This window comes from Gekko japonicus, unplaced genomic scaffold (genome assembly GCF_001447785.1).
Source record: "Gekko japonicus isolate JY-2015 unplaced genomic scaffold, Gekko_japonicus_V1.1 scaffold2, whole genome shotgun sequence".
Lineage (NCBI taxonomy): Eukaryota > Metazoa > Chordata > Lepidosauria > Squamata > Gekkonidae > Gekko > Gekko japonicus.
In genome coordinates, this window is record NW_015175358.1 from 107,041 (window position 1) to 130,541 (window position 23,501).

Here is a 23,501-nt window from a genome sequence, read left to right on the forward strand (position 1 = left end):
CTCTTTTTCAAGGACAGCTGTGCCAGAACTATGGCTTGCCCAAGGTCATCCAGCAGCTGCGAGTGGAGGAGTGGGGAATCAAACCCGGTTCTCCCAGATTAGCGTCCGCGCACTTAACCACTACGCCAAACTGGCTCTACACCAAGCTTTGTGCACTCTGTTCCAGTTTTGTTTCATGAGCTGTAGACTTGCTGATATGTGTACTTCATTTCTTCCAGGCTTCTTCCCCAGTGGGGAGCCCAAGTAGCTTACATTATGTAGTGGTTAAGTGCGCGGACTCTAATCTGGGAGAACCGGGTTTGATTCCCTACTCCTCCACTTGCACCTGGCTGGATGACCTTGGGCAAGCCATAGTTCTGATAAGAGCTGTTCTTGAAAAAGAGCTGTTGCTGTCAGGGCTCTCTCAGCCCCACCTACATCACAGGGTGTCTGTTGTGGGGAGGGGAAGGGAAAGGAGTTTGTAAGCCACTCTGAGACCCCCTTGGGTAGTAAAGGGCGGGGTATAAATCCAATCTCCTCTTCTTCTTCTTCCCTCCATTTTATCTACACCACAAGCCAACGAGGCAGGTTAGGCTAAATGTGTGTAATTGGCCCCGGGTCACCGAGCAAGTTTCCAAGGCGGAGTGGGGATTCGAACCTGGGTCTCCCAAATTCTAGTCTGGGAACACCATGCTGGCTCAACGGACATGCGCCATACAAAATAAGGTCAGCCCTCACCTCAAGGCGCCTACCTTGCAAACAACACTCCCTCTAAGCTTGTGAGCAAAAATTCTACTTTGTGAGCTGCTGGCATTAAAGTTGCAAGTGAGCGATTTGACCACGGCATACATTAGTTTGCACTGGAGCCGTCCTTCCTGAGCTAAGATAAAAACGGGTGAGCCGGAGGCTAAAAGAACTGTGAGCTAGCTCACACTAATTCAGCTTAGAGGGAACACTGCTTGCAAATAAAATTTATCGTAACACAAGAAGCACTGTAAACCAAACACAGTTAAGGCTGTCTTCTGTAGGACATTGTTTGCAAATAAAATTTACTGTAACACAAGAAGCAATGTACACACAAGCAACCAAACACAGTTAAGGCTGGTTTCTGTAGGTGGTCAGGACTGAAGTGTGGACTGGTAGAAAAATTGAACACCACACTGAGGAAGGAAGGACTAGAAAAGCCACTTCACCCTTAAGCTACCACCCATGTAAGTACTCTTTCACCACTTCAGTTTGACACAAGACAGACAAACAGGCAATTCAGACAATGGCCAAGTCTAAGCTGGAATATCAGTTCATCTTGTCTTGCTTAAAATACTCGCGTTCCCCCTTTCCATCTGATTATTCAAATACAAGTTCAGCCTGTACTACTTGTTCTGTGCATTTACAAAGGCAAAAGGGAGCTTATTTCAGAGAGCGCATAGGCAAATGTTGCACCCAGTTTTACACCAACACAGTTGGCATGCATCCTGCTTACCAAATTATATATTGCTTTCCTAGCATGATCCATCGTTGGGACTTCTTCAGGTCCGTGATTGAAATCTAGAAGTTAAAAAAAAAATGAACAGATTAGTCGGGCCAATGTTTCACCGGCATAGTAGACAACGTATGTTATTTCCCCCACTATCAGGAAGACCTGCATAAGAGACAGTTGAGATGTACAATTAAAACTGTGCTTAAGTTCGAAAGACTGAAGAAGGTTTGTTGTATAATGCACGTAAGTCAAAAGCGGTTACAGGGAAAAGTTTCAGGATCTGAGTCCTCACAGCTTAAGTAAACCACTGTTATGTTCTGGTTTTTTTGTTCAATATACAAATGTGAAGGCCCGGAAAGAAACTGGGAAAATTTGGAAAAAAATCGCCCCCCGCCTGTTTTTTTCTGAAAAATTGAAAAAAAAGCAAAGGAAAAAAATTGATTATGGGATGTTTTATTTTAACATGATGAATAAAATATTTTAAGACAAGGTGTTCAAATATTTTCCAAAACATTTCTTAAAAATAGGTATGGTATCAGATTGATCTAATTTCTGTGCACTAAGGACAAGCAAGTCCTAGGTTACAAACTGAACTCTCCAATGCAAGAACAAGATGCATTTCTTCCTTTAGGAGGTGCTATTGTCACAAGAAGAGAAAAAGGTTTCAGTTTTGTTTTTGCATGTGGGTGGGTATTCTGTTTGTAATAATTGTTTGGATACACTATATTTTTAATATGCTAGTTGTGATAATTTCATGCCAAGTAAAAATGTCCATAGTCATATCTCATGTTCCTAAAGTAACAGAATGACTTTCAATCTGGAAAAGAAAAAATAAGTGCTAATGTAGCATTTTTTTCAATTTTCCCGAACATTTCCGGTTTTTTCCTGGGGGAAAAAAAACGGGTTTTTTTCCGAGCTTCAAAATTTCTAGTTCAATACCCCACATCATTGGGAAATTACAATAGACAGATTTTGTTCCCTTCTATAAGCTGAATCAGGACCAATCGGCAGTCAGAACCTCTTAGTCTTAAGGCACTTGGCTAAGCCACTGTGTATTTCCACAGGATCTCTGTGCTACAACCAACCCAACTGGTGGATCTAACCTAGTCATTAGAATAAGACACTTATACAAAGTAGATAGGCTTTCGCACATGTGCACTCAGAAACTTGTGTTCTACCCTAGTATACAGATACAGGAGCTAGAAGCATAGACAGTTTCAAGAGGGGACTGGACCAACATATGGAACAGAGATTCATCAGTGGCTATTAGTCACAAGGTATAGATATCAACTATCACTGTTGGGTGATAGTGAGATATTGAGCAGAGATAAAATAGTCTAGCAGAGCCAGAGTAAAATAATTCAGACTGAGAGTCCATGTGTGATTAAAATATAAAGTTTTTACTAAATTCTAGCATGGGGAAGGGTAACTGGGATGAAAATAACAGAGCATAATCGGCTACATACTTACACTACAAAGACAAAACTAGAAAGAGTGGATTATGGCTGCTCTCCTTCTTCAGAACACCAAAACAAAGACAGGAAGGGAAGCCATAAAATGTTAATACACTTTGACACTTTAGTCCCAATGAAATCCCTAGGTCAGTGAGAAAATTCCCAGGCTTCCTACAGCTAAAGAACATTGGTTACATGAGAAACATGTGACTTCCTGTGTGTAACATAAACAAACATTTAACCCCAGATATACTGAGTGTTTTCAACTTGTAATACCCAACAGACGCTCTGTCTGGGGCAGCGATGCTCTGTCTTCTTGGTGCTTGGCGGGCAAGAGTGGGAGGGCTTCCGGATTTATGGCCCTGCTGGCGGAGCTCCTGGGTTTTGGGTTAGTGTGTGACAGTGTTGGACGGGATGGCCCACTGCCCGGATCCAACACGGGAAGCCAGTTTGATGCAGTGGTTCAGAGCAGAGGACTCTAATCTGGAGAACCGGGTTTGACTCCCCACTCCTCCTCCATAAGAAGCCAGCTGGGTGACTGTGGGCCAGCCACAGTTCTCTAAGAGCTCTCTCAGCCCTACCTACCACACAGGGTGTCTGTTGTGGGGAGAGGAAGGGAAGGCGATTGTAAGCTGCTTTGAGACTCCTTCGGGTAGAGAAAAGCGGGGTATAAAATCCCACCTCTTTTACTTCTTCTCTTATGTCCAGTGTTCCCTCTAAGCTGAGTTAGCGTGAGCTCGCTCACAGTTGTTTAGCCTCCGGCTCACCCATTTTTGTCTCAGCTCAGGAAGGAGGGCTCCAGAGCAAACTAATTGATGCAGGAGCCAAATCGCTCGCTCACAACTTTAAAGCCAGTAGCTCACAAACTAACATTTTTGCTCACAAGACTCCACAGCTTAGAGGGAGCATTGCTCATGTCCTTATGTGATTCAGGGGCAACATTGGGAAGGTCGTTTGTAGAGCTGCAGCACTTCCAGAAAGCACAAGTTAACCCCTCCATTCCTTTGGCAGCTCTTTGCTTTGCCCTCAGTGTAGTAACAGAAGAGAAACTGCCCTCTTGTGAAGAGACGAGGGTACAAGGCCAGGCGTTGGCCTACTCCTGAACGTCCCCCCAAACTGTCCAGAGTCCAGCCAATTTTCACAGCAGGCAGTAACCCCAGTCAGTGTTCCCTCTAAGCTGAGTTAGTGCGAGCCCGCTCACAGGTTTTTAGCCTCCGGCTCACACATCTTTTGTCTCGGCACGGGAAGGGATGGCTCCAGAGCGAACTACTTTACGCAGCGGCCAAATCCCTCGCCCACAACTTTAATGCCAGTGGCTCACAAAGTAGAATTTTTGCTCAGGAGGCCCCACAGCTTAGAGGGAGCACTGGTAACAATCCCTCGCCTTTCTTGGGGGGGGGGGGGTCTCCTCTCCAAGTACTAACCTTGGCAGACCCTGCTCTGACAAGATCAGGCCGCTCTCCAAGCGGGCAAAGGCATCACGAAAGCCCGTCCCAGTTCTGGGTTTTAATTATGCTGAGCATACTAAGAAGCCAGGAGCAGGGCGAGTGCTGGCGTTAAGTTGCCAAGCGCGCAAGAATTTGTCGGACAAATTCAAATTGGACACGGGAAGTTGTCTGACAGGTATCTGGGGTGTCGAAGGCTCCCTGCTCCTTTCCAGTGCCAGTCAACCCACTGCAGACGTTTGCTTGGAGAATCAGAGTTGGAAGGGCCATTGAGTCCAACCCCCTGCTCAATGCAGGATCAGCCTAGATCGTCCCTGACAAATATTCGTCCAGCCTCTTCTTGAAAGCTGCCAGGGAGGGGGAGCTCACCACCTCCCCAGGCAGCCGATCCCACTGCTGCACCACTTGTACGGTATAACATATTTCCTAATATCCAGCCAGTACGCGTCTGCCTGTAATTTAAGCCCATTACTGCGAGCTATTATATGCAGACTACGTAAAACATACTTGCTCAGAAGGGCTTTTTACAAAGGAGATGTGGCTGCATTATAACAGAATGATGGAGGAAAAAAATTCAAGAGAGGAGAGGAGACTGTGGGTCATCCGACCATGCTCCTAATATGCATTACCTGTTCTGTAATTTCGTCTTGCTTTCACTGCATTGAATGTAATACCATTTCCTGCACTGTTTAACGTGTCACATTTCTTTCAGATTTCTGAAATCCTAATCCTATTGCATTGCTTATTATGTCTCTTCAGCTGATTTACACTGTGTAATCCACCTTGAATCCCAGTGGGAAAGGCAGACTACAGAATAAATCTCAGTGCCCATCAATGCACCCTCTAAGCTGTGGAGTCTCGTGAGCAGAAACTCTACTTTGTGAGCTACTGGCATGAAAGTTGTGAGCGAGCAATTTGGCTACTGCATAGTCTGCTCTGGAGCGAAGACAAAAATGTGTGAGCCGGAGGCTAAAAAACTGTGAGCTAGCTCACACTAACTCAGTTTAGAGGGAACACAGGTGCCCATGTATGCTTACAAAGAATGAACAGCGGCCTGGAAATTGTGTGCACCAGACAGTCAATATCTGCCTCTATAAACTACAGTCTATACATTGGCTAGACATCTGTTGGGTGGTTAGATGATTGCAGTGAGAGTGAGACAGCCCAAGATCTCAGCTATGCACCCGCCACATTACATGTGTGGGAGATAAGTGCTTCAAGGAAAACTGGAACCCACCCCACAGTCCGGCACTTGGCTGCTGTGTGCTAGATAAAGCATAAACTGAACTCCACCTTTCCCTGGAAGGGCAGAGAGATTTCTACGGAAAACGATACCTGATATGCCTCAGTTTATGGCACCAAGAATCGGCCTGCAACTAGTTGTGCAAGATATACTACACCTGCAGAGCAGCCCTGAAACTATATCCCAAGAGAAAGTACTTTAAAGGTGGAAACTTCTTCAGCACAAGCTCTTCCAACACGAACTCTGCATGTACAGTAAGCCATGTAATTGTTGCTTTCACTCCCTTTTAAGGTCTTCATTTTACCTAGTTCAAAGCTGAAGTGCTCCAATGTGAAATGGAAATTTGACCGCCACTGCGTTGCAATGGTTAAACTGCCAGACTAAGAAGTGGGGACACCCAGGTCCATATCCCCAACAGTGTCAGAGGCTCGCTGGGAAACACCCTCAGCCTAACCTTCCTCACAGGGTCGTTGTGATGACAAAATGGAGAGAAGAGAATGATGCCCCCCCCCCCACTGGACAGAAAAGAGGAATATAAATGAACAAATAAAACGTCAACTGGTCGCCTGTCAGCTAGAGAACCCTAATCAATTAATGGCTGCCTACAGGAAGGCATGTTTGGTCCGAAGAATACATTCCGAAAAGAAATTTCGTAAAGATCCACAGCGCCACTGCTCTGACCCCAGGTCCCAAAGTTCTGCAGACTCAGGGGCTAGAAGACAGCGGCAATGTGTAGTGTTAAGTGCCAGCAGACCAGCTGGACTTTCCTCTTACAGGGCAAGGTTCTCGTAGCACCTTCCATTTCGTCACTAAGGGGACGCCGGAGCACAAACTAATCTCCAGAGGTATTTTAATTCGCTGTCCGGCATCTCTCCCACCCCTGGAAGAACTTCTAAACCCAAAGAGTCATTCACATGTTGAATTCGCTGCCGCAAGAAGCGGTGGCAGCTACAAGCATAGAGGGATTCAAGGGGGAATTGGAGAAACAGAGCAGAGGTCCATCCGTGGCTAATAGCCACAAGGTCTAGAGGAGGGGTGGCCGAACTGTGACTGAGGAAGCGAAAGGGAGGATCGGTTTTCCGTTCCTGAGCGGGCTTGAGATGGGGGGGAGAGCAGAGAAAGAAAGCAACTTTAAATGCTTTATTAAAGACCCTCCCCACCAGCCTGCTTGGAAAAGGCATTTGTCTCTTTAAATGCCTTCTCCAAGCCAGTCAGCGTGGGGGTCTTGGAAGATGCATTTAAACTTAAAGTCGCTTTCTTTCCCCCTCTCCCCCCCCCGCTTGCTTTCTTTCTACTTTCATTCTTTCTCACCCCCCCATCTAAAGTTAAATATCAATATCCATTTTTACCCCTTTCGGTTTTATTTTTGGCAGTCTCGATTTATGTTAATAAAAAGCAAGCCTGCATATTTTTCAATAAAAACACGTGGGTTGTATCTGTTCACGTCTTGTGGTTCTCAAACATCTGGCGTTTATTCAATGCGGCTCTGGCATTAAGCAAGTTTGGCCACCCCTGGTCTAGAGGGAACGATCGGTCTGGGGCACTGAAGCTCTGTATTCTTGGTGCTTGGGTGGGGGGGCACAGTGGGAGGGTTTTCGGGGTTCTGGCCCCACTGCTGGACCTAAGAACATAAGAACATAAGAGATGACAATGTTGGATCAGGCCAAAGGCCCATCCAGTCCAACACTCTGTATCCCACAGTGGCCAGAAATACCAGTGCCATCAGGAGGTCCACCAGTGGGGCCAGGACATTAGAAGCCCTCCCACTGTTGACCCCCCCCCCAAGCACCAAGATGACAGAGCATCACTTGCCCCAGAGTCCCTATCTATACCTTGTGGCTATACCTGATGACACCTGGGTTTTGACCACTGACAGTGTTTAACTGCATGGGCCATTGGCCTGAATCAACATGGCTTCTCTTCTGTTCTTTACTGCGCACACATGGCTTTTCAGCGTTGTTGTCACTATTAGGGAAAGCACCCAAATGCTAGTGAAATGGTGCAGCTCAAAGCCAGCAAAACCTGCTCAGAGCTGATCAGTGCTTTTAACACAGTTCTTTTCTTTTTCTTTGCAAAACAGTGGAGTCTTTAGGCTCCAGACAGATGTGAGAGCAAAGCTATCAACCACTGTTAGAAAGCCGGCGAAAAACACACTTCCCCAGCACAAAGCACAGCAGAAGAGAAAGGCGAAAGTGTTTATGTCATTCAGCGGCACCTGCCCCACCACAAGGGAGAAACGAGAACCACTCTTGCAGGCAGCGCGGTAGCACGTTAACACACGTGTTTTAAGACATGCACCTGCTGCAGCAATGGCTGATTAACAGTGCCGGGGAAGGGAAAGCGGAGCGGGAGATTCAAAGCAGAGGAACACGGTACCAGGCACGCTGAGAGGCGGAAGTGCCAGCCCCCAGGCAAGAAAATCGACCTGCCGTGCAGCTTCTCCCTAAATCTACAGCACAAGGAAATTGCAACCACCCATGGCTCGGTTCCCCAGCTGCACGTAGGCACCAGACCGCAGGGCCGTCCAATTACACAACCGGCCACTGTGCGGCGAGGCCCGCCCTCGTCCCCACCTCCGCATTAATTCACCTTGAATTCGTTTATGGCTGCAAACCGAGCCCCATGCCCCATTTCCCCGTCTCCTGGAGCAGCAGTGTCCTTCCCAGGGGCAAGCACATAAACCCAGCAATCCTCATAGCCCCCCCCCCCACAGCACCCTAATGCCCCCACCCCTCCACGCGCCCTAAGAGCCACGTGCACGGTGACATTGACTCAGTGCAGAAAGGCCTGCCTGGGCCACAGACCCTGCCTGTCCCGGGAAAAGGTCATTCATTCGCCCGACATGGCCAAGCCTTCGAATGTCTTTGCAAGGCAGCATAAGCCACCACCCCCTCCTCTCACGGACCCCAGATGTTATGGGGCGCTGCAAATACTTATCTGGCACCCTTTCATCCTCACTTGGAGGCTATGGGGCAGAGGTGCAAAACTGGCTCAAGGTCAGAAGCGGGGAATTCGAACTCCGCACCCCCCAGGGGCAATGCTCCCTCTAAGCTGAGTTAGTGTGAGCCGGCTCACAGTTTTTTGGCCTCCGGCTCACCCATTTTTGTCTCAGCTAAGGAAGGAGGGCTCCAGAGCAAACTAATTGATGCAGTAGCCAAGCCGCTCGCTCACAGCTTTCATGCCAGTAGCTCACAGAGTAGGAGTTTTGCTCACAAGACTCCACAGCTTAGAAGGAGCAATGGTGATGACCAGTGTCCCCTTTAAGGTGAGTAAGTGTGAGCTAGGTCCCAGTTGTTTTAGCCTCCGGCTCATGCATTTTTGTCTTAGCTCGGGCTCCAGAGCAACTAATTCGTGCAGTAACCATATCGCTGGCTCTCGACTTTACTGCCAGTAGCTCACAAAGAAGGACTTTTGCTCACAGGACGCCACAGCTTAGAGGGAGCATTGCCGGGGGGGGGGGTCTAATGCGCCCCCGCCTCCCGTCCAGTCTTGCAAAGATCCCCCCCCCATGAAGAAAAAAAACACACCCCGCAGGTCGGGATCCCGGGCAGCCTCTCCTCCCCACCCCATGCAACATATCCCTTCTCCCTTCCGCCCCACCACGTGGAAGCCGCACGCAAGCCCAGGCCGCCGCAATGCGGGGTTCCCTTTGTGCCTCCGCCAGGGCCTGCAAAGAGGGGCTGGAGGAGGAGAGAGACGAGCCCCGGGCGCCCACGCACGTGGGAACGCGGCGGGCTGGCACCCGTGCAAAAGCAAGGAAGGTGCAAAAGCAATAAAGGTGCAAAAGCAATAAATGTGCAAAAGCAATAAAGGTGCAAAAACGGGAGAGGGGGGCGCTAGGGCCGCTTTGCACAAAGGGCAGCGTGTGCCCGGGCCGCCCTCCTTCCCTTTCACACGAGACGCGACATAACACCCGTGCAAAGCGGCACCCCTTCTTTCTTTGCACCCGCGCATGCGCACCGGCGGCCTTCTCCCCGGACCGAGGATTCCACACCCCACCCCACCCCTCCGACCACCTTCTCAGGACGGCGGCGGCCCGGTCGCGGCCCGGCACCCAGCAGCCCGTCCCGGCTCCTCCGAGGAAAGGACGAGCGCGTCGCCCCTGCGTCAGTCTGACGCCGGCGAAGCGGACCCCGCCCCCTACCGGCCTGCCACTCACCGACACGCCCGACCCCCGCGCAGCCACGCTCGAAAGAAGCCGCGGGCCGCCAGTCGCCCCTCTTAACGGACTCGCCAGCCAATCACAGGCCGCCCGGCTGGGAAGGGCGGGGAGAACTGAGGCCTTCGCCCCACCCCGCTCCGTAAACCAGTCACAAATTTAGTCGCGTTCGAGAAAATAATTTCTGCGAGCGATTTTTAAAATGTCGATGAAAGACAGGTGTTGCTGTTTTTTTTGCCAACGATTTGTTTTTTTTGGACAACAGTTGTCCAGAATTGGCCGGCTGAGGGAGGAGGGCGGGGCCAAGGGCGCGCGAGGCGGTGACAGTTGGAAGGGGAGGCGGGAGGAGGCGGGGAAAGGGACGGCCCGATTGGTCCAGGTGCTGGCGGGTGCGCGCGTTCCCCACGCCCGTCCGTTATGCTCGGCTGACAGTTTGAGACGTACCAAGTCATAATATGCGGGGGGGGGGGGCGATAAGTCCACGGAACGTTCCCCTGAGTCTGTACCAATGTTCCCTCTAAACTGTGGAACATTGTTCCCTCTAAGGAGGGCATCACAGTGTTTGCAGTGGTTTAGGTGGGTATCTGAGAGCCAGTTTGGTGTCATGGTTAGGAGCGCGGACTCTAATCTGGGAGAACCGGGTTTGATTCCCCACACCGCCACGTGCAGCTGCTGGTGTGACCTTGGGTCAGTCACAAGTTCTCTCAGAGAGCTGTTCCCTCACGAGCAGTCCTTGAAAGAGCTCTCTCAGCCCCACCCACCTCACAGGCAGTGTTCCCTCTAAGCTATGGAGTCTTGTGAGCAAAAATTCTACTTTGTGAGCTACTGGCATTAAAGTTGTGAGCGAGCAATTGGGCTATTGCATAAATTCGCTTGCTCTGAAGACATCCTTCCTGAGCTAGGATAAAAATATGTGAGCTGGAGGCTAAAAAACTGTGAGCTAGCTCACACTAACTCAGCTTAGAGGGAACACTGGTCTGTACCAAATAAGAAAAATAAATCTTGCACGTAGACATCTAGAATGTCTGGGGGGGGGGGGAGAGAGCTAGTTTTCTACCTGCAGGGATTTTGGCTTATTTATGCATTGATTCACAGTGTTGTAGGCATAGTTTAGGAAACACTTTGTACTCTGCCACTGACTAACAGGTTTAACTTAGTAGGTGCACTTAGCACTTCCATGGTGCATATGTTAAGTGCCATTGGTGATTCTAATCATGTTACGGGCCATTGGTGATTCTAATCACAGTAACTGAAATCAATCATGAACATATATTCAGATAGTCAGTTTGGTTCATTGTTGAAATGCATGCTGGGAAGAACAAACCCTAAAAACTGACAGGCAGCTGTGGCCTTGCTTGTTCTGGCCAACTATAACTGCGCATATTCCTGATGTCATTTAGCCTAGTTAGAGGAAGAACACACACCACTGTGTACCCATATCTGCTACATTAGATACTTTTAGAGTATTTCATAGCCTGAGAAGAAGGAGGCCAGGGGCAGATTAAGGCTCACTGGTGCCCTAAGCCAATCTTGGTGCCCCCAATCTTGGTGTCATAGCCTATGACACTGCACCTCACCAACAAAAACCAGAAAATAACCCTAGGGTGCACCTAGATCAATTTGCACTAGTTTTATCAATTTTTTTTTTTTTTACAAATCTTCATTTGTTTTTTTTTTCCCCTTTTCACCCTTTTCCCAAGTTTGTGGTGCCCCCTTTGGCCCTGGCGCCCTAAGCACGTGCTTAGTCTGTTTAATGGTTAATCTGCCCCTGAAGAAGGCCCATTGTCTAACTGAAGGAGGCACATTTTCGCTTGAGAAAATCCAGCCCACAGATCCAGGCCCAATCAGAAATGTATGACGGACATATGGCAACGCACAGGAACGGAGTTCCGGCTGCTCCGGAGTTGGCCACGCCCAGCAGGAAAACATTAGCATAACAGGCCACACCCAACAGCAGAAACTCATTAGGGCTGGCTACAGTAGGGGTGTGTGGCCTAACATGCAAAGGAGTTCCTGCTATAAAAAAGCCCTGGGTTTGGACAACAAACAAAGTAAACAGAATAAGAAGCAAAAGGTGGGTGTGTCCGGATGACCACACTTCTGCGAACATGGGGTGTGTGTGGCCTAATATGCTAATGAGCTGTGCTGTCAGGGGTGTGTCCTAATAAACTAATTAATTTCTTCTGTTGGGTGTCGCCTATTATGCTAATGAGTTCCTGCTGGGCTTTTTCTACAAAAGAAGCCCTGGCGATAAGTATGGCTAAGATTGGATTAAAGCAGTCGGGAAGACCTGTGGATAGCAGCAAATTAGCATACAAATAAAGTTTGAGTCCAGCAGTGGCACCTTTGAGACCAAAAAAGTTTTATTCTGGGTATAACCTTTCCTGTACATGCACACTTCTTCATATACCTGTTTGTATCCAGTGGCACCTTTTAAGACCAGCAGTGTTTAATTCTGGGTATAAGCTTTGGTGTGCATGCGCACTTCTTCAGATGCATTGAAACACATTTCCTCAAACCATACATATAGGGGGGAGGGAGTTTAGTTTCCGGGAAGGACTAGCTAGAGTCAAGACGCATAAGTAATTTAGCAATAAGTATAGCTAAGATTAGGAGCTGTGGTGGCTCAAGTGGTTAAGATGCTGAACTGCAGGCTGTGGAAGGTCAGTAGTTCAGCAGTTCGAGACCGGAGTGTGCCGCATGACGGAGTGAGCTCCCGTTTCTAGTTCCAGCTCCTGCCAACCTAGCAGTTCGAAAGCAAGAAATTGCAAGTAGATAAATAGGTACCACTTCGGTGGGAAGGTCACAGTGTTCCGTGCGCCTTGGTGTTTAGTCATGCCGGCCACATGACCACGGAAACGTCTTCGGACAGCGCTGGCTCTTCGGCTTGGAAACGGAGACGAGTACCGCAACCCTAGAGTCGGACTCGACTGGCTTTCGAGCAAGGGAACCTTTACCTTTACTTTACCTATAGCTAAGATTGGATTAAAGCAGTCGGGAAGACCTGTGAATAGCAGCAAATTAGCATACAAATAAAATTTGAGTCCAGTGGCACTTTTAAGACCAACAAAGTTTAATTCTGGGTATAAGCTTTCGTGTGCATGCACGAATTAAATTAATGCAGCCAGAATTAAATTTTGTTGGCCTTAAAGGTGCCACTGGACTCAAACTTTGTTCTGTGCACTTCAAGGTGGGTAGCAATGTTAGTCTATCGGTAGCAGCAGAAAAGAGCAAGAGTCCAGTGTCACTTTAAACACTAACAAAATATGTGGTAGAGATTTCGTGAGAAGTGAGCTTTCTGAAGAAGCGAGCAGTGTTTTTATTATGAAGAAGCATTTGATCACAAAGCAGCCTAAATTGGTACCGCTCGAATTCTGATCAACCACTTCATTTGCCCTCTGCGAGATCTATGCTTTCGTCTGGCTGGTTCTTCTTGACATGTATTTTGCAGAGGCTGGAAAAGACCACCATAAAATTTATTACTGAGGCACTTTTATACAAAAGACAAAGCTCACACTGTCTGATGGTCAGGAAGGTTTGTGTTACAATAATAATTATTTTTTTTTGCATTTTTAGGTGTCGCCAGACACTGGGTAGGTTTTTCTGCAGCAAAGCACAACAGCCGGCTTTGCAAAAGTCTAGTATACGGCTCTCAGTTCTGTTTTTATTTGGCAGGGCATGCACAGAGTGGAGAGTTTCTACTACCCTTCCTAAATGTCTATGCACTTTGCAAATATAGGACCTGAACAGTGTAGGTGGTAAGCGTGCAGGAGAGAGAAATAGAATCATAGAGTCGGAAGGGACCTCCAGGGGTCATCTAGTCCAACCACCTGCACAATGCAGGAAATTCACAAATACCTCCCCCTCCACACCTGCAGTGACTGCTGTTCCATGCCCAGAAGATGAAAAAAACCTCCAGGATCCCCGGCCAAACTGGCCTGGAGAAAAATTGCTTCCTGACCCCAAAGTGGCAACCAGCGTTTCCCTGGGCATCTGTGAGACTTAATTCTAATGGCAACTGCACCAGCTGAAGGCTATAGTTGTAATTTATTAGTGTTTTGATTGTATTTTTACCCATTCCATTGTATTTTATATATTGTGTTTTATTAAATCTGATGTAATTTATTAGTGTTTGAATTGTATTTTTACCAATTCCATTGTATTTTATATATTGTATTTTATTAACTCTGATGTAACCCGCCCTGAGCCTGCCATGCGGGGAGGTTGGGATAAAAGTCGAATAAAATCAATCAATAAAAACAGCTCTGACAGAACTATGGCTTGCCCAAGGTCACCCAGCAGCTGCAAGTGGAGGAGTGGGGAATCAAACCCGGTTCTCCCAGATTAGAGTCCGTGTACTTCAAGAACTCTTTCAAGAGAGCCAGCAATAAGTACTGGGCAGACATTCTTGACCGCTGCAGGTGAGGTTGTTCTGCCATGCTGAAGCAACAGTTGGACTGGCTCTGCCCACTTCCCCCTAAGCAGTCTCCTGTTCCCTCCCTTGCACTAGTTTCTCCCGGGCCGCATAAGAGCCTTGAATGGGCCAGCTCCGCCCCTCGGGCCTTATGTTTGACACCCTGTGTTCTAGGCTGATCCTACATTGAGCAGCGGGTTGGACTAGATGTCCTTTATGGCCCCTTCCAACTCTGTGATTCTATGATTCTGTAAGAAGCCCAGATGTGGGATACGAAGGCTTCTTCCCCTTCCCAGTCCGTTCTGCTTTTGCATTTCCATGCTGGGAAAATGCTACATCTGTTATGTTTCTGTTCTGCCTTGGTGTTGTCAAAGGCCCTTGAAGCGAAAGATTGCTTCCCTAAATCCCTGACTAATTCCACCAACCGTTAGTCCAAGTAAGGTTAATGAATGTTTAAATAATAGGATGATGTGCAATTTTGGAAGTAATTTTGGGATCACAGAACTCCGGATACAGCAGGTCTTTGCATGTCTGCGGAATGCGATGCCTGCTGAAGAAGGTTATTACCCAAAGAAAGGATTAAAGTAATTGGGACAAATGGAAAAACCACACATTTCAAAAGTGGAATAGTTGTTACCTCCAGTGGCCTGCCTCATTGTTGGGGGAAATTAGCTATGAGACAGAGGAGGCTAGAGGGAACCAGGGACCGCACACCTATATATACCAAGGTCCAGTCCAGTAGGAAAGTAAGGAAATCTGAAGAGTAGATCAAATAGTTTTTATTAAAGATTTCCCCTAATTACAATCACGCCAAGCAGTCAAGAAAGAGCATGCAATTCAGAACTAAGGAACAACGAGGTGGTGATAGCAAGGAGTAGGGTCAATTACGGGGTTTATATTACCTGTCCAGATGTGCAGAAGTCCGTGTAGTGCAGAGCAGAAACAGCCAGTGTTTCACACTATAGAGAAGGAGGCCCAAAGAGGAGACTTTGGGGGTGTACTTAAATATAGGCACCCTCAGAGTGCACACTGAGGCCGGGCGGGCTCTCTATTTTTATAGGAATCCTCTGGGGCCAGAACTTGATGGGTCTAATGATCGTTGATGACCCTGCCGGGACTGGCTGAATGGGTTTGACGACCACTGATGGTCCAACCGGGGTAGGTTGGAGAGGTTCCCAGGCTTAGACAAAAGGTGGAAATGGGTCCCTGACTGGCGTCAGGAAGGATCATTCATAATTTTGATGTTTGATTTGGTTTATCTGGATATCCCGCGGGAGGGAGCAGGAAAGACAGGCAGGGCCGGCCCACCCATTAGGCAAACTAGACTTTTGCCTAGGACGCCGGGCCACGGCCCCTGGAAATGGGCAGCAAAATGGCCGGCCGCCCTGCTGCCCTCCCTCCCGCCCCGCTCGGCTGCACCCCCTCCTTCTCTTCGGGTGCCAGCGGTTCTCACTTCTTGGCTCCCTGCAGGCAGGTTCATGCAGCCACGCCCTGCCACCCCCCTGACTTCTGGGAGCGCGAGAACCACCCTCCTCCCCCCTGATGTGGCGCCCCCCCACTGGACGTCCCCCCCCCAGGTTTTTGTAAGCGTTGGGCAACTCAAGAGCCTGCTAGCCTCGGACAGTAGAGCCTCCCTGCTGCCGCAATCGCTCGGTGGCTTCCGCGCGCCAACCCACCGAGGCCATGCTGGCCGGCCCATCATCCTGGTCAACTGTGACGGCCGTCCCCGGCGTGGGAAAGGGGGGTCGGGGGCGCCCTTCCCAGGAGGAAAGCAAGCAAGCAGCCGGGCTGAGGCCAGCCCCAGCGGCGCCTATTTCCTTCTTCCCTCTTCTTCTTCTTCCTCAGGGCTGTCGTGCTGGGGCAGGGGGCACACCGGGGGGGGGGCAGAAGGTAGCTTGGAGAAATATAGATCTGCGGTGAGGGGGGATGCCACAAGGTAGCCTCGCCTAGTGCGCAAAAAAACCTCGGGCCAGACCTGAGGACAGGTGTGGAGGCAAAGGATTTTCACATAGACACAAAAGGGCTACGTGAAGGTTTGGACACTGAGGAGCTAAGCGTTATTTCATATGGGCTTTTTTTGTAGAAACGAGGCACGCACACAAAAGTTTATACCCAGAATAAAACTTTGTTGGTCTTAAAGGCGCCACTGCACTCAACCTTTGTTCTATTGATCATTAAGATTATTGGCATGTTGCCCCATAAAGGGGTCATTTCCCTGACTCCTGTTTACTCTTACGCAATCCCAAAGGCAACTCTTACATAATCCCAAAAGGCAATCTTAAACGATCCACTTTTAACATATCCCTATTGCTTTCTACATTCACCTTTGACACCCCATTCGTCATCAGAGTTTTTTGTTTTTACTTGTTTGTCTGGTTTTCTATTCCCACCCCCCCCTTTTTTCTTTTTTTGTATTAAAGTTTCTGGCCTTGGTAGAAACCTCTGGACTTTGGGTGCACCATCTGGACAGCATGTTTTCAAAACTTTTGAAATGACTGAGCCATCAGTCCGTGGGCCAAAAGGGAACCAAAATAGAAAAGTCGAGTTTGAAAATATGGTGGTAACTTACCAGGTTATTTAGGAATTTTGTGCAGAATGGAAACTTACTAGAGGGGCAGGATAAGTTATTAGTGGGGTGGTGTGGGGTTTGAGCTATTCATTACACTCCTTTGCGGCGGGTGCAAAACACCGCAAACGCAGATTTACCTACAATACCAAGGCTTCACGCTAGCCCATGGCAGAAGCATTCGTTTCTAACTACAAATCTCCATCTGTGCAAGCACACTGTTAACAGACTTTTGTATATTTGTAGAAGGCACTGTGCATGCATAAAACCAGGAACACCTGTCAGCTGCGGAGACTTTCACATCACTTTGGAAGCACCAAAACCGCTCCACTATCTCTTCACGACACCAGAGCCTGGAGACGGAAGATAGTTTTGAAGAGAGCTGAATGTCATTGGAGAGGAACCGGCATGATGCCCGCTCATCGTTATCGTTTTCAAACTTTCTGTCTTTAGAGCGCCCTTTCCACCTTTCTGTTGCCCCAGAAGGTCGGACCAGAACCAACAGGTTGAAATTAAATCGAGAGAGTTTTTGGCTAAACATGAGGAAGTACTTCCTGGCAGTTAGAGCGGAACAGGCTTCCTCGGGAGGTGGTGGGCTCTCCTTCTGGGGAGGTTTCTAAGCGGAGGGTAAACGGCCATCCGACAGCAATGCTGATTCAGTGAATTTAGGCAGATCATGCGAGGGAACGCAGGACCTTGTGGTCCTTTTTTATACACCCAGGGCAATGCGCCACTTTAAGAACATAAGAATATAAGAGAAGCCAATGTTGGATCAGGCCAAAGGCCCATCCAGTCCAACACTCTGTGTCATACAGTGGCCAGAAATACCAGGTGCCATCAGGTATTTTGGGGTCTGAAAGGAATTTTCATCCAGGCCAGATTGGCCCAGAAATCCTGGCTGGGGTGGGGGTGGGGGCTGCTTTCCTCTAGGCACACAGCCGGGAGGAGGGGAGGGGAGCAGTGTTCCCTCTAAGCTGACTTAGTGTGAGCTGGCTCACAGTTTTTTAGCCTCTGGATCACACTTTTTTGTCTTTGCTCAGGAAGGAGGGCTCCAGAGCAAACTAACTTATGCAGCAGCCAGATTGCTCGCTCACAACTTTAATGCCAGTAGCTCACAAAGTAGAATTTTTGCTCACAAGACTCCACTGCTTAGAGGGAACATTGGTGTTCACCTATGTATTCTGGTTTTAACTGGAAAGGTTCTCCAACTATTATCGTAAGCCGCCTTGAACCACAAGGAAAGGCGGGGTAGACATGTTTTAAGTAGAATAAATGTTGTTGTTGTTCAGTTGCACAGTTGAGTCTGACTCTTCGCGACCCCCGTGGACCACATCACGCTAGGCTGGCACCAGGATTTTTTAAACTCAGGGGGCATTTAAATGTCTTAGGGGGCACTGGCTAATCAATTTAATCCGGGGGAGAAGGCCGTGACACCCTGGGCTGGACGGGAAGGCAGGGGGCCTTGCCAGCAAGTGGGTGGGGGCCTAGCCCCGAGATGCCCCACTATCGCTACGGCCCTGGGTGGCACCCTCAGCCCTCTATTCTCCTTCTCCTCAGACTGATTTTACTTCCTCCCCCACACCCACAAAGCAATCACAGGCTGGAAATGGGAGGAAAGGGTCATTTTCGCAACGGTCGGTATTCATTTTGTAGTTTTAATGTCTTTACCCTGCTGCATAACACCCAGAGCCCTACAGTAGTAGAGACTGGGCGAGATAAAATAAGTACATTAGAAAAAATATCTCACAGTGCGACGGGACAGGGCATTCTGTGTGCTGGCCAGGAGAGCCAGTTTGGTGTCGTGGTTAACTCTAATCTGGGAGAACCGGGTTTGATTCCCCACGCCTCCACTTGCACCTGCTGGGTGACCTTGGGTCAGTCACAAGTTATCTCCGAGCTGTCCTTGAAAAGAGAGCAGTTTCTGTCAGAGCTCTCTCAGCCCCACCTCCCTCACAGGGTGTCTGTTGTTGGGAGGGGGGAGTGAGAGGAGTTTGTAAGCTGCTCTGAGACACCTTTGGGTAGTGAAGGGCGGGGTATAAATCCAATCTCTTCTTCTTCTTCTTCTTTTTGCAGGGGTAGGGAAATGAGGCTGGGGAGTGTCAGAGTAGGGTTGCTATGTCCTCTCCCCCCCCCACAACTGGCAGGGAATGAGAAAGTAGGGTTGCCAGATCCAGGTGGAGAAATTCCTGGAGATTTGGGGGCAGAGCCTGGGGAGGACAGGGACCTCAGTGGGGTACAGGGCCAGAGAGCGTCCACCCTCCAAAGCAGCCATTTTCTCCAGGGGGAATTGATCTCTGCCGTCTGGAGATGAGCTGTTATTCCGGGGGATCCCCAGGCCCCACCTGGAGGCTGGCATACCTATCTGGGAGCCAGAAATCTAGCACCCTGTTTGTGTAAACAGCATAAGTCAAAATATTTAGCGGCGGTTGTCTAGTCTGAGTCGAAAAGCAAACCCAAGGTGCTTCCGGAACGGCTGAGGCTGATCTCCGGTACCGGAGCATAGGTGAGTAATTTCAGGCAAATAGCACACTGGCCACATCCTCCCTCCCTCCTATCTCTGCTAGGAAACAGCTTTGTGGCATGCCATAAAGTTGGCGGGAGTCACGTGGTTAGCACAGTGGTGGTGGGGAACGGGGTGTCTCAGAGCGGCTTACAGACTCCTTTCCCTTCCCCTCCCCACAGCAGACACCCTGTGAGGTCGGTGGGGCTGAGAGAGCTCTGAGAGAAGAAGAAGAAGAGGAAGTAAAGGAAGAAGAAGAGGAAGAAGAAGAGGAGGAGGAGGGGGAGGAGATTGGATTTATCCCCCGCCCTTCACTGCCCAAAGGTGTCTCAGAGCGACTCACAAACTCCTTTCCCTTCCCCTCCCCACAACAGACACCCTGTGAGGTCGGTGGGGCTGAGAGAGCTCTGAGAGAAGAAGAAGAAGAGGAAGAAGAGGAAGAGGAGAAGGAAGAAGAAGAAGAGGAAGAAGAGGAAGAAGAAGAAGAGGAAGAAGAAGAGGAAGAGGAAGAAGAGGAAAAGGAAGAAGAAAGAGAGGAGGAGGAGGAGATGGGATTTATACCCCGCCCTTCACTCAGAGTCTCAGAGCGGCTTACAGACTCCTTTCCCTTCCCCTCCCCACAACAGACACCCTGTGAGGTCGGTGGGGCTGAGAGAGCTCTGAGAGAAGAAGAAGAAGAGGAAGAAGAGGAAGAGGAAAAGGAAGAAGAGGAAGAAGAGGAAGAAGAAGAGGAAGAGGAAGAAGAGGAAGAGGAAAGAGAGGAGGAGGAGGAGGAGATGGGATTTATACCCCGCCCTTCACTCAGAGTCTCAGAGCCGCTTACAGACTCCTTTCCCTTCCCCTCCCCACAACAGACACCCTGTGAGGTCGGTGGGGCTGAGAGAGCTCTGAGAGAAGAAGAAGAAGAGGAAGAAGAGGAAGAGGAAAAGGAAGAAGAGGAAGAAGAAGAGGAAGAGGAAGAAGAGGAAGAGGAAAATGAACTCAGTCCTCGCCCGTCACTCAGTGTCTCAGAGCGGCTTACAGACTCCTTTCCCTTCCCCTCCCCACAACAGACACCCTGTGAGGTCGGTGGGGCTGAGAGAGCTCTGAGAGAAGAAGAAGAAGAGGAAGAAGAGGAAGAGGAAAAGGAAGAAGAGGAAGAAGAGGAAGAAGAAGAGGAAGAGGAAGAAGAGGAAGAGGAAAGGGAGGAGGAGGAGGAGATGGGATGGGATGGGATTTATACCCTGCCCTTCACTCAGAGTCTCAGAGCGGCTTACAGAATCCTTTCCCTTCCCCTTCCCACAACAGACACCCTGTGAGGTCGGTGGGGCTGAGAGAGCTCTGAGAGAAGAAGAAGAAGAGGAAGTAGAGGAAGAAGAGGAAGAAGAGGAAGAAGAAGAGGAAGAAGAAGAGGAAGAGGAAGAGGAAGAAGAGGAGGAGGGGGAGGAGATTGGATGTATCCCCCGCCCTTTACTGCCCAAAGGTGTCTCTGAGTGGCTCACAAACTCCTTTCCCTTCCCCTCCCCACAACAGACACCCTGTGAGGTCGGTGGGGCTGAGAGAGCTCTCTCGAGGACTGCTCCTGAGAGAACAGCTCCGAGAGAACTTGTGACTGACCCAAGGTCACGCCAGCAGGTGCATGTGGAGGAGTGGGGAATCGAACCCGGTTCTTCCAGATTGGAGTCCGCGCCCTTAACCACGACACCAAACTGTATGGTGGAGCCTGGAGAGGAGAGGGACCCCAGTTTAAGACCAACAAAGTTTAATTCTGGGTATCAGCTTTCATGTGTGTCCGTGCATGCACACTAGGGAAGGCCAGTCCTTCCTGGCCACCAGCCGGGGGGATGAGGAGTGGGGTCGTCAGATCCAGGCTGGGAATGTCCTGGAGATTTGGGGGTGGAGCCTGGGGAGGACAAGGGACCTCAGTGGAAGTACTATGCCATAAAGAGTCCACCCTCCAAAGCATCCCTTTTCTCCAGGGGAACCGATCTCTGTTGTCTGGAGAGGAGCTATAATCCCCGGGGGGAATCCCCAAGTCCCACCTGGAGGCTGGCACCCCTAATGCACATGACAGCTTAGACCCAGAATTAAACTTTGCTGGTCTTAAAGGTGCCACCAGATTCGAACTTTAGTCCGTCAAGGAGGAAGGATTCTGGACTTCTAACAGTTGTGCAGGAGGGGGAATTTCTGCCTGGCATGCTGAGATAACAAAAGGGGATTTGTGAGCAATGCTCCCTCTAAGCTGTGGAGTCGTGTGAGCAACAATTCTACTGTGTGAGCTCGTGGCATTAAGGCTGTGAGCCAGTGATTTGGCCGCTGCGTCAATCAATTTGCTCCGGAGCCCTCCTTCCTGAACTAAGGCTAAAACGTGTGAGCCGGAGGCTAAAAAACTGTGAGCTAGCTCACACTAACTCAGCTTAGAGGGAACACTGTGCGGAGCAATAAATGCAATCCCCCTTGCTACCGTCATAGACTCAGGGAAGGGGCCATAGAGGGCATCCAGTCCAACCCCCCTGCTCAATGCAGGATCAGCCTAGAGCAACCCCGACCAGTGTTCGTCCACCCGCTGCTTGAAAACTGCCAGGGAGAGGGAGTGCACCACCTCCCCAGGCAGCCGAGTCCGCTGCTGAACTACGCTTACTGTAAAAATATTTTCCTTAATATCCAGATGGTTCCTTCCCGCCCGTAATTTAAACCCATCCTTGCGAGTCCTCTCCTCTGCTGCCAACAGGAGCAGCTCCCTGCCCTCCTCCGAGTGACAGCCCTTCAGAGACTTCAAGAGAGCCATCCTGTCCCCCCTCAGCCTCCTCTTCTCCAGACTGGACATTCCCAAGTCCCTCAGCCTTTCCTCATCAGATTTGGTCTCCAGGCCCCTGATCATCCTCGTCATTCTCCTCTGCACCGGCTCCATTCCGTCCACATCCTTTTGGAAGTGAGGCCTCCAGAACTGCACACAGGACTCCAGGTGCGGCCTGACCACTGCAGTGTACGGCAGGACTGTTACATCTTGCTATCTGGACGATTCCGCTGTCTTCTGCACCCACTCCATTTCCGGCACCCATGATTATATCCCCCCTACCTCACCAGCTCAGGTAGGCTTCTATCTGTATGAACAAGGAAAGACCCCCCGTATTTCCCGGGTAAAGCACCTGCTCGTAGCATAAAAAGACAGTAAATAGCAATTAGAGCATTATCACTGATCATACGGAAATCCCCCTTGAGCCGTTCTGCTTTTCAAGCTTCATTTCTGTATTATTTGTTTTTTTTGCAAGATATGCAGAAAACACCTTTGTAAAATTGTGCTTTTTAGCGCTGGCAGCTTTAGATTGCAGGAATATTGGGGCAGCGGATGAAACCAGGGTGGGTTTCGACCGGACATGCAGTGAGGGGAATTCGGAATCTAGCAGACCAAGAGGCGGGACCGAACGAAAAGCAAATAATTCAACCGTTCTCAGACCGCTTGTTAAAAAAACAAACAAAAAAAGCAGTATACATTTATTAATTGTTCTTGTGCAATGTTGAAGAGGATTATGGCAGAAGATGCAGAGTGGGCATCACAAACTCCATGTGGGCGGGTGAATGAGGTTCGAGGGGCGGCGAGAGGGCGAGAGGGCAAGGGGAAAAGATCCGGAAGAATCTGCACGCTTTTTTATTATCTTCAACTTCGGAGCGAAGCAAGAAAAAATTCGGGACGAAAACCTGGACAGGAGGAAGCGAACTCCTCAGACTGATTTTACTTCCTCCTGCACACCTGCAAAGTGATCACAGGCTGGAAATGGGGGGAAAGTGTAATTTCCGCTATGGCTGGTATTCGTTTTATGGTTTTAATGGATTTACCCTGCTGTATATCATCCAGAGGCGCTGCGGTGGCTCAAGTGGTTAAGACGCTGAACTGCAGGCAGTGGAAAGTCGGTAGTTCAGCAGTTCGAGACCCGAGTGTGTTGCGTGACGGAGTGAGCTCCCGTCTCTAGTTCCAGCTCCTGCCAACCTGGCAGTTGGAAAGCAAGAAATTGCAAGTAGATTAATAGGTACCACTTCAGTGGGAAGGTCACAGCGTTCCATGCGCCTTGGTGTTTCGTCATGATGGCCACATGACCACAGAAACGTCTTCGGACAGCACTGGCTCTTCGACTTTGAAATGGAGATGACCACTGCAACCCTAGAGTCGGATTCGACTGGCTTTCAAGCAAGGGAACTTTTACCTTTTTATATCACCCAGAGCCCTACAATAGTAGGGACTGGGCGATTCATAAACGTAATATAATAGTTCCTGGAGGTGACGCCA

At 49.3% G+C, this 23,501-nt stretch overlaps 1 protein-coding gene across 2 annotated transcripts in view; it reads right to left on the reverse strand.

The window, feature by feature from the left end:
- Nucleotides 1-9,802, reverse strand: part of TFRC (transferrin receptor) — a 43,522-nt gene extending 33,720 nt beyond the window's left edge. Inside the window, exons 1-2 of one of the 2 annotated variants that reach the window (XM_015425282.1) lie at nt 9,758-9,802; nt 1,460-1,524 (exon numbers count right to left, since the gene is read on the reverse strand). In XM_015425282.1, coding sequence (XP_015280768.1) covers nt 1,460-1,492 — 33 coding nt within the window. In that variant the 5' untranslated portion in view covers nt 1,493-1,524; nt 9,758-9,802. Of the gene's footprint in view, nt 1-1,459; nt 1,525-9,614; nt 9,695-9,757 lie in introns of those variants that run through there. The other variant, XM_015425281.1, reaches the window with a different exon arrangement.
- Between the last annotated feature and the right edge of the window lie 13,699 nt (nt 9,803-23,501).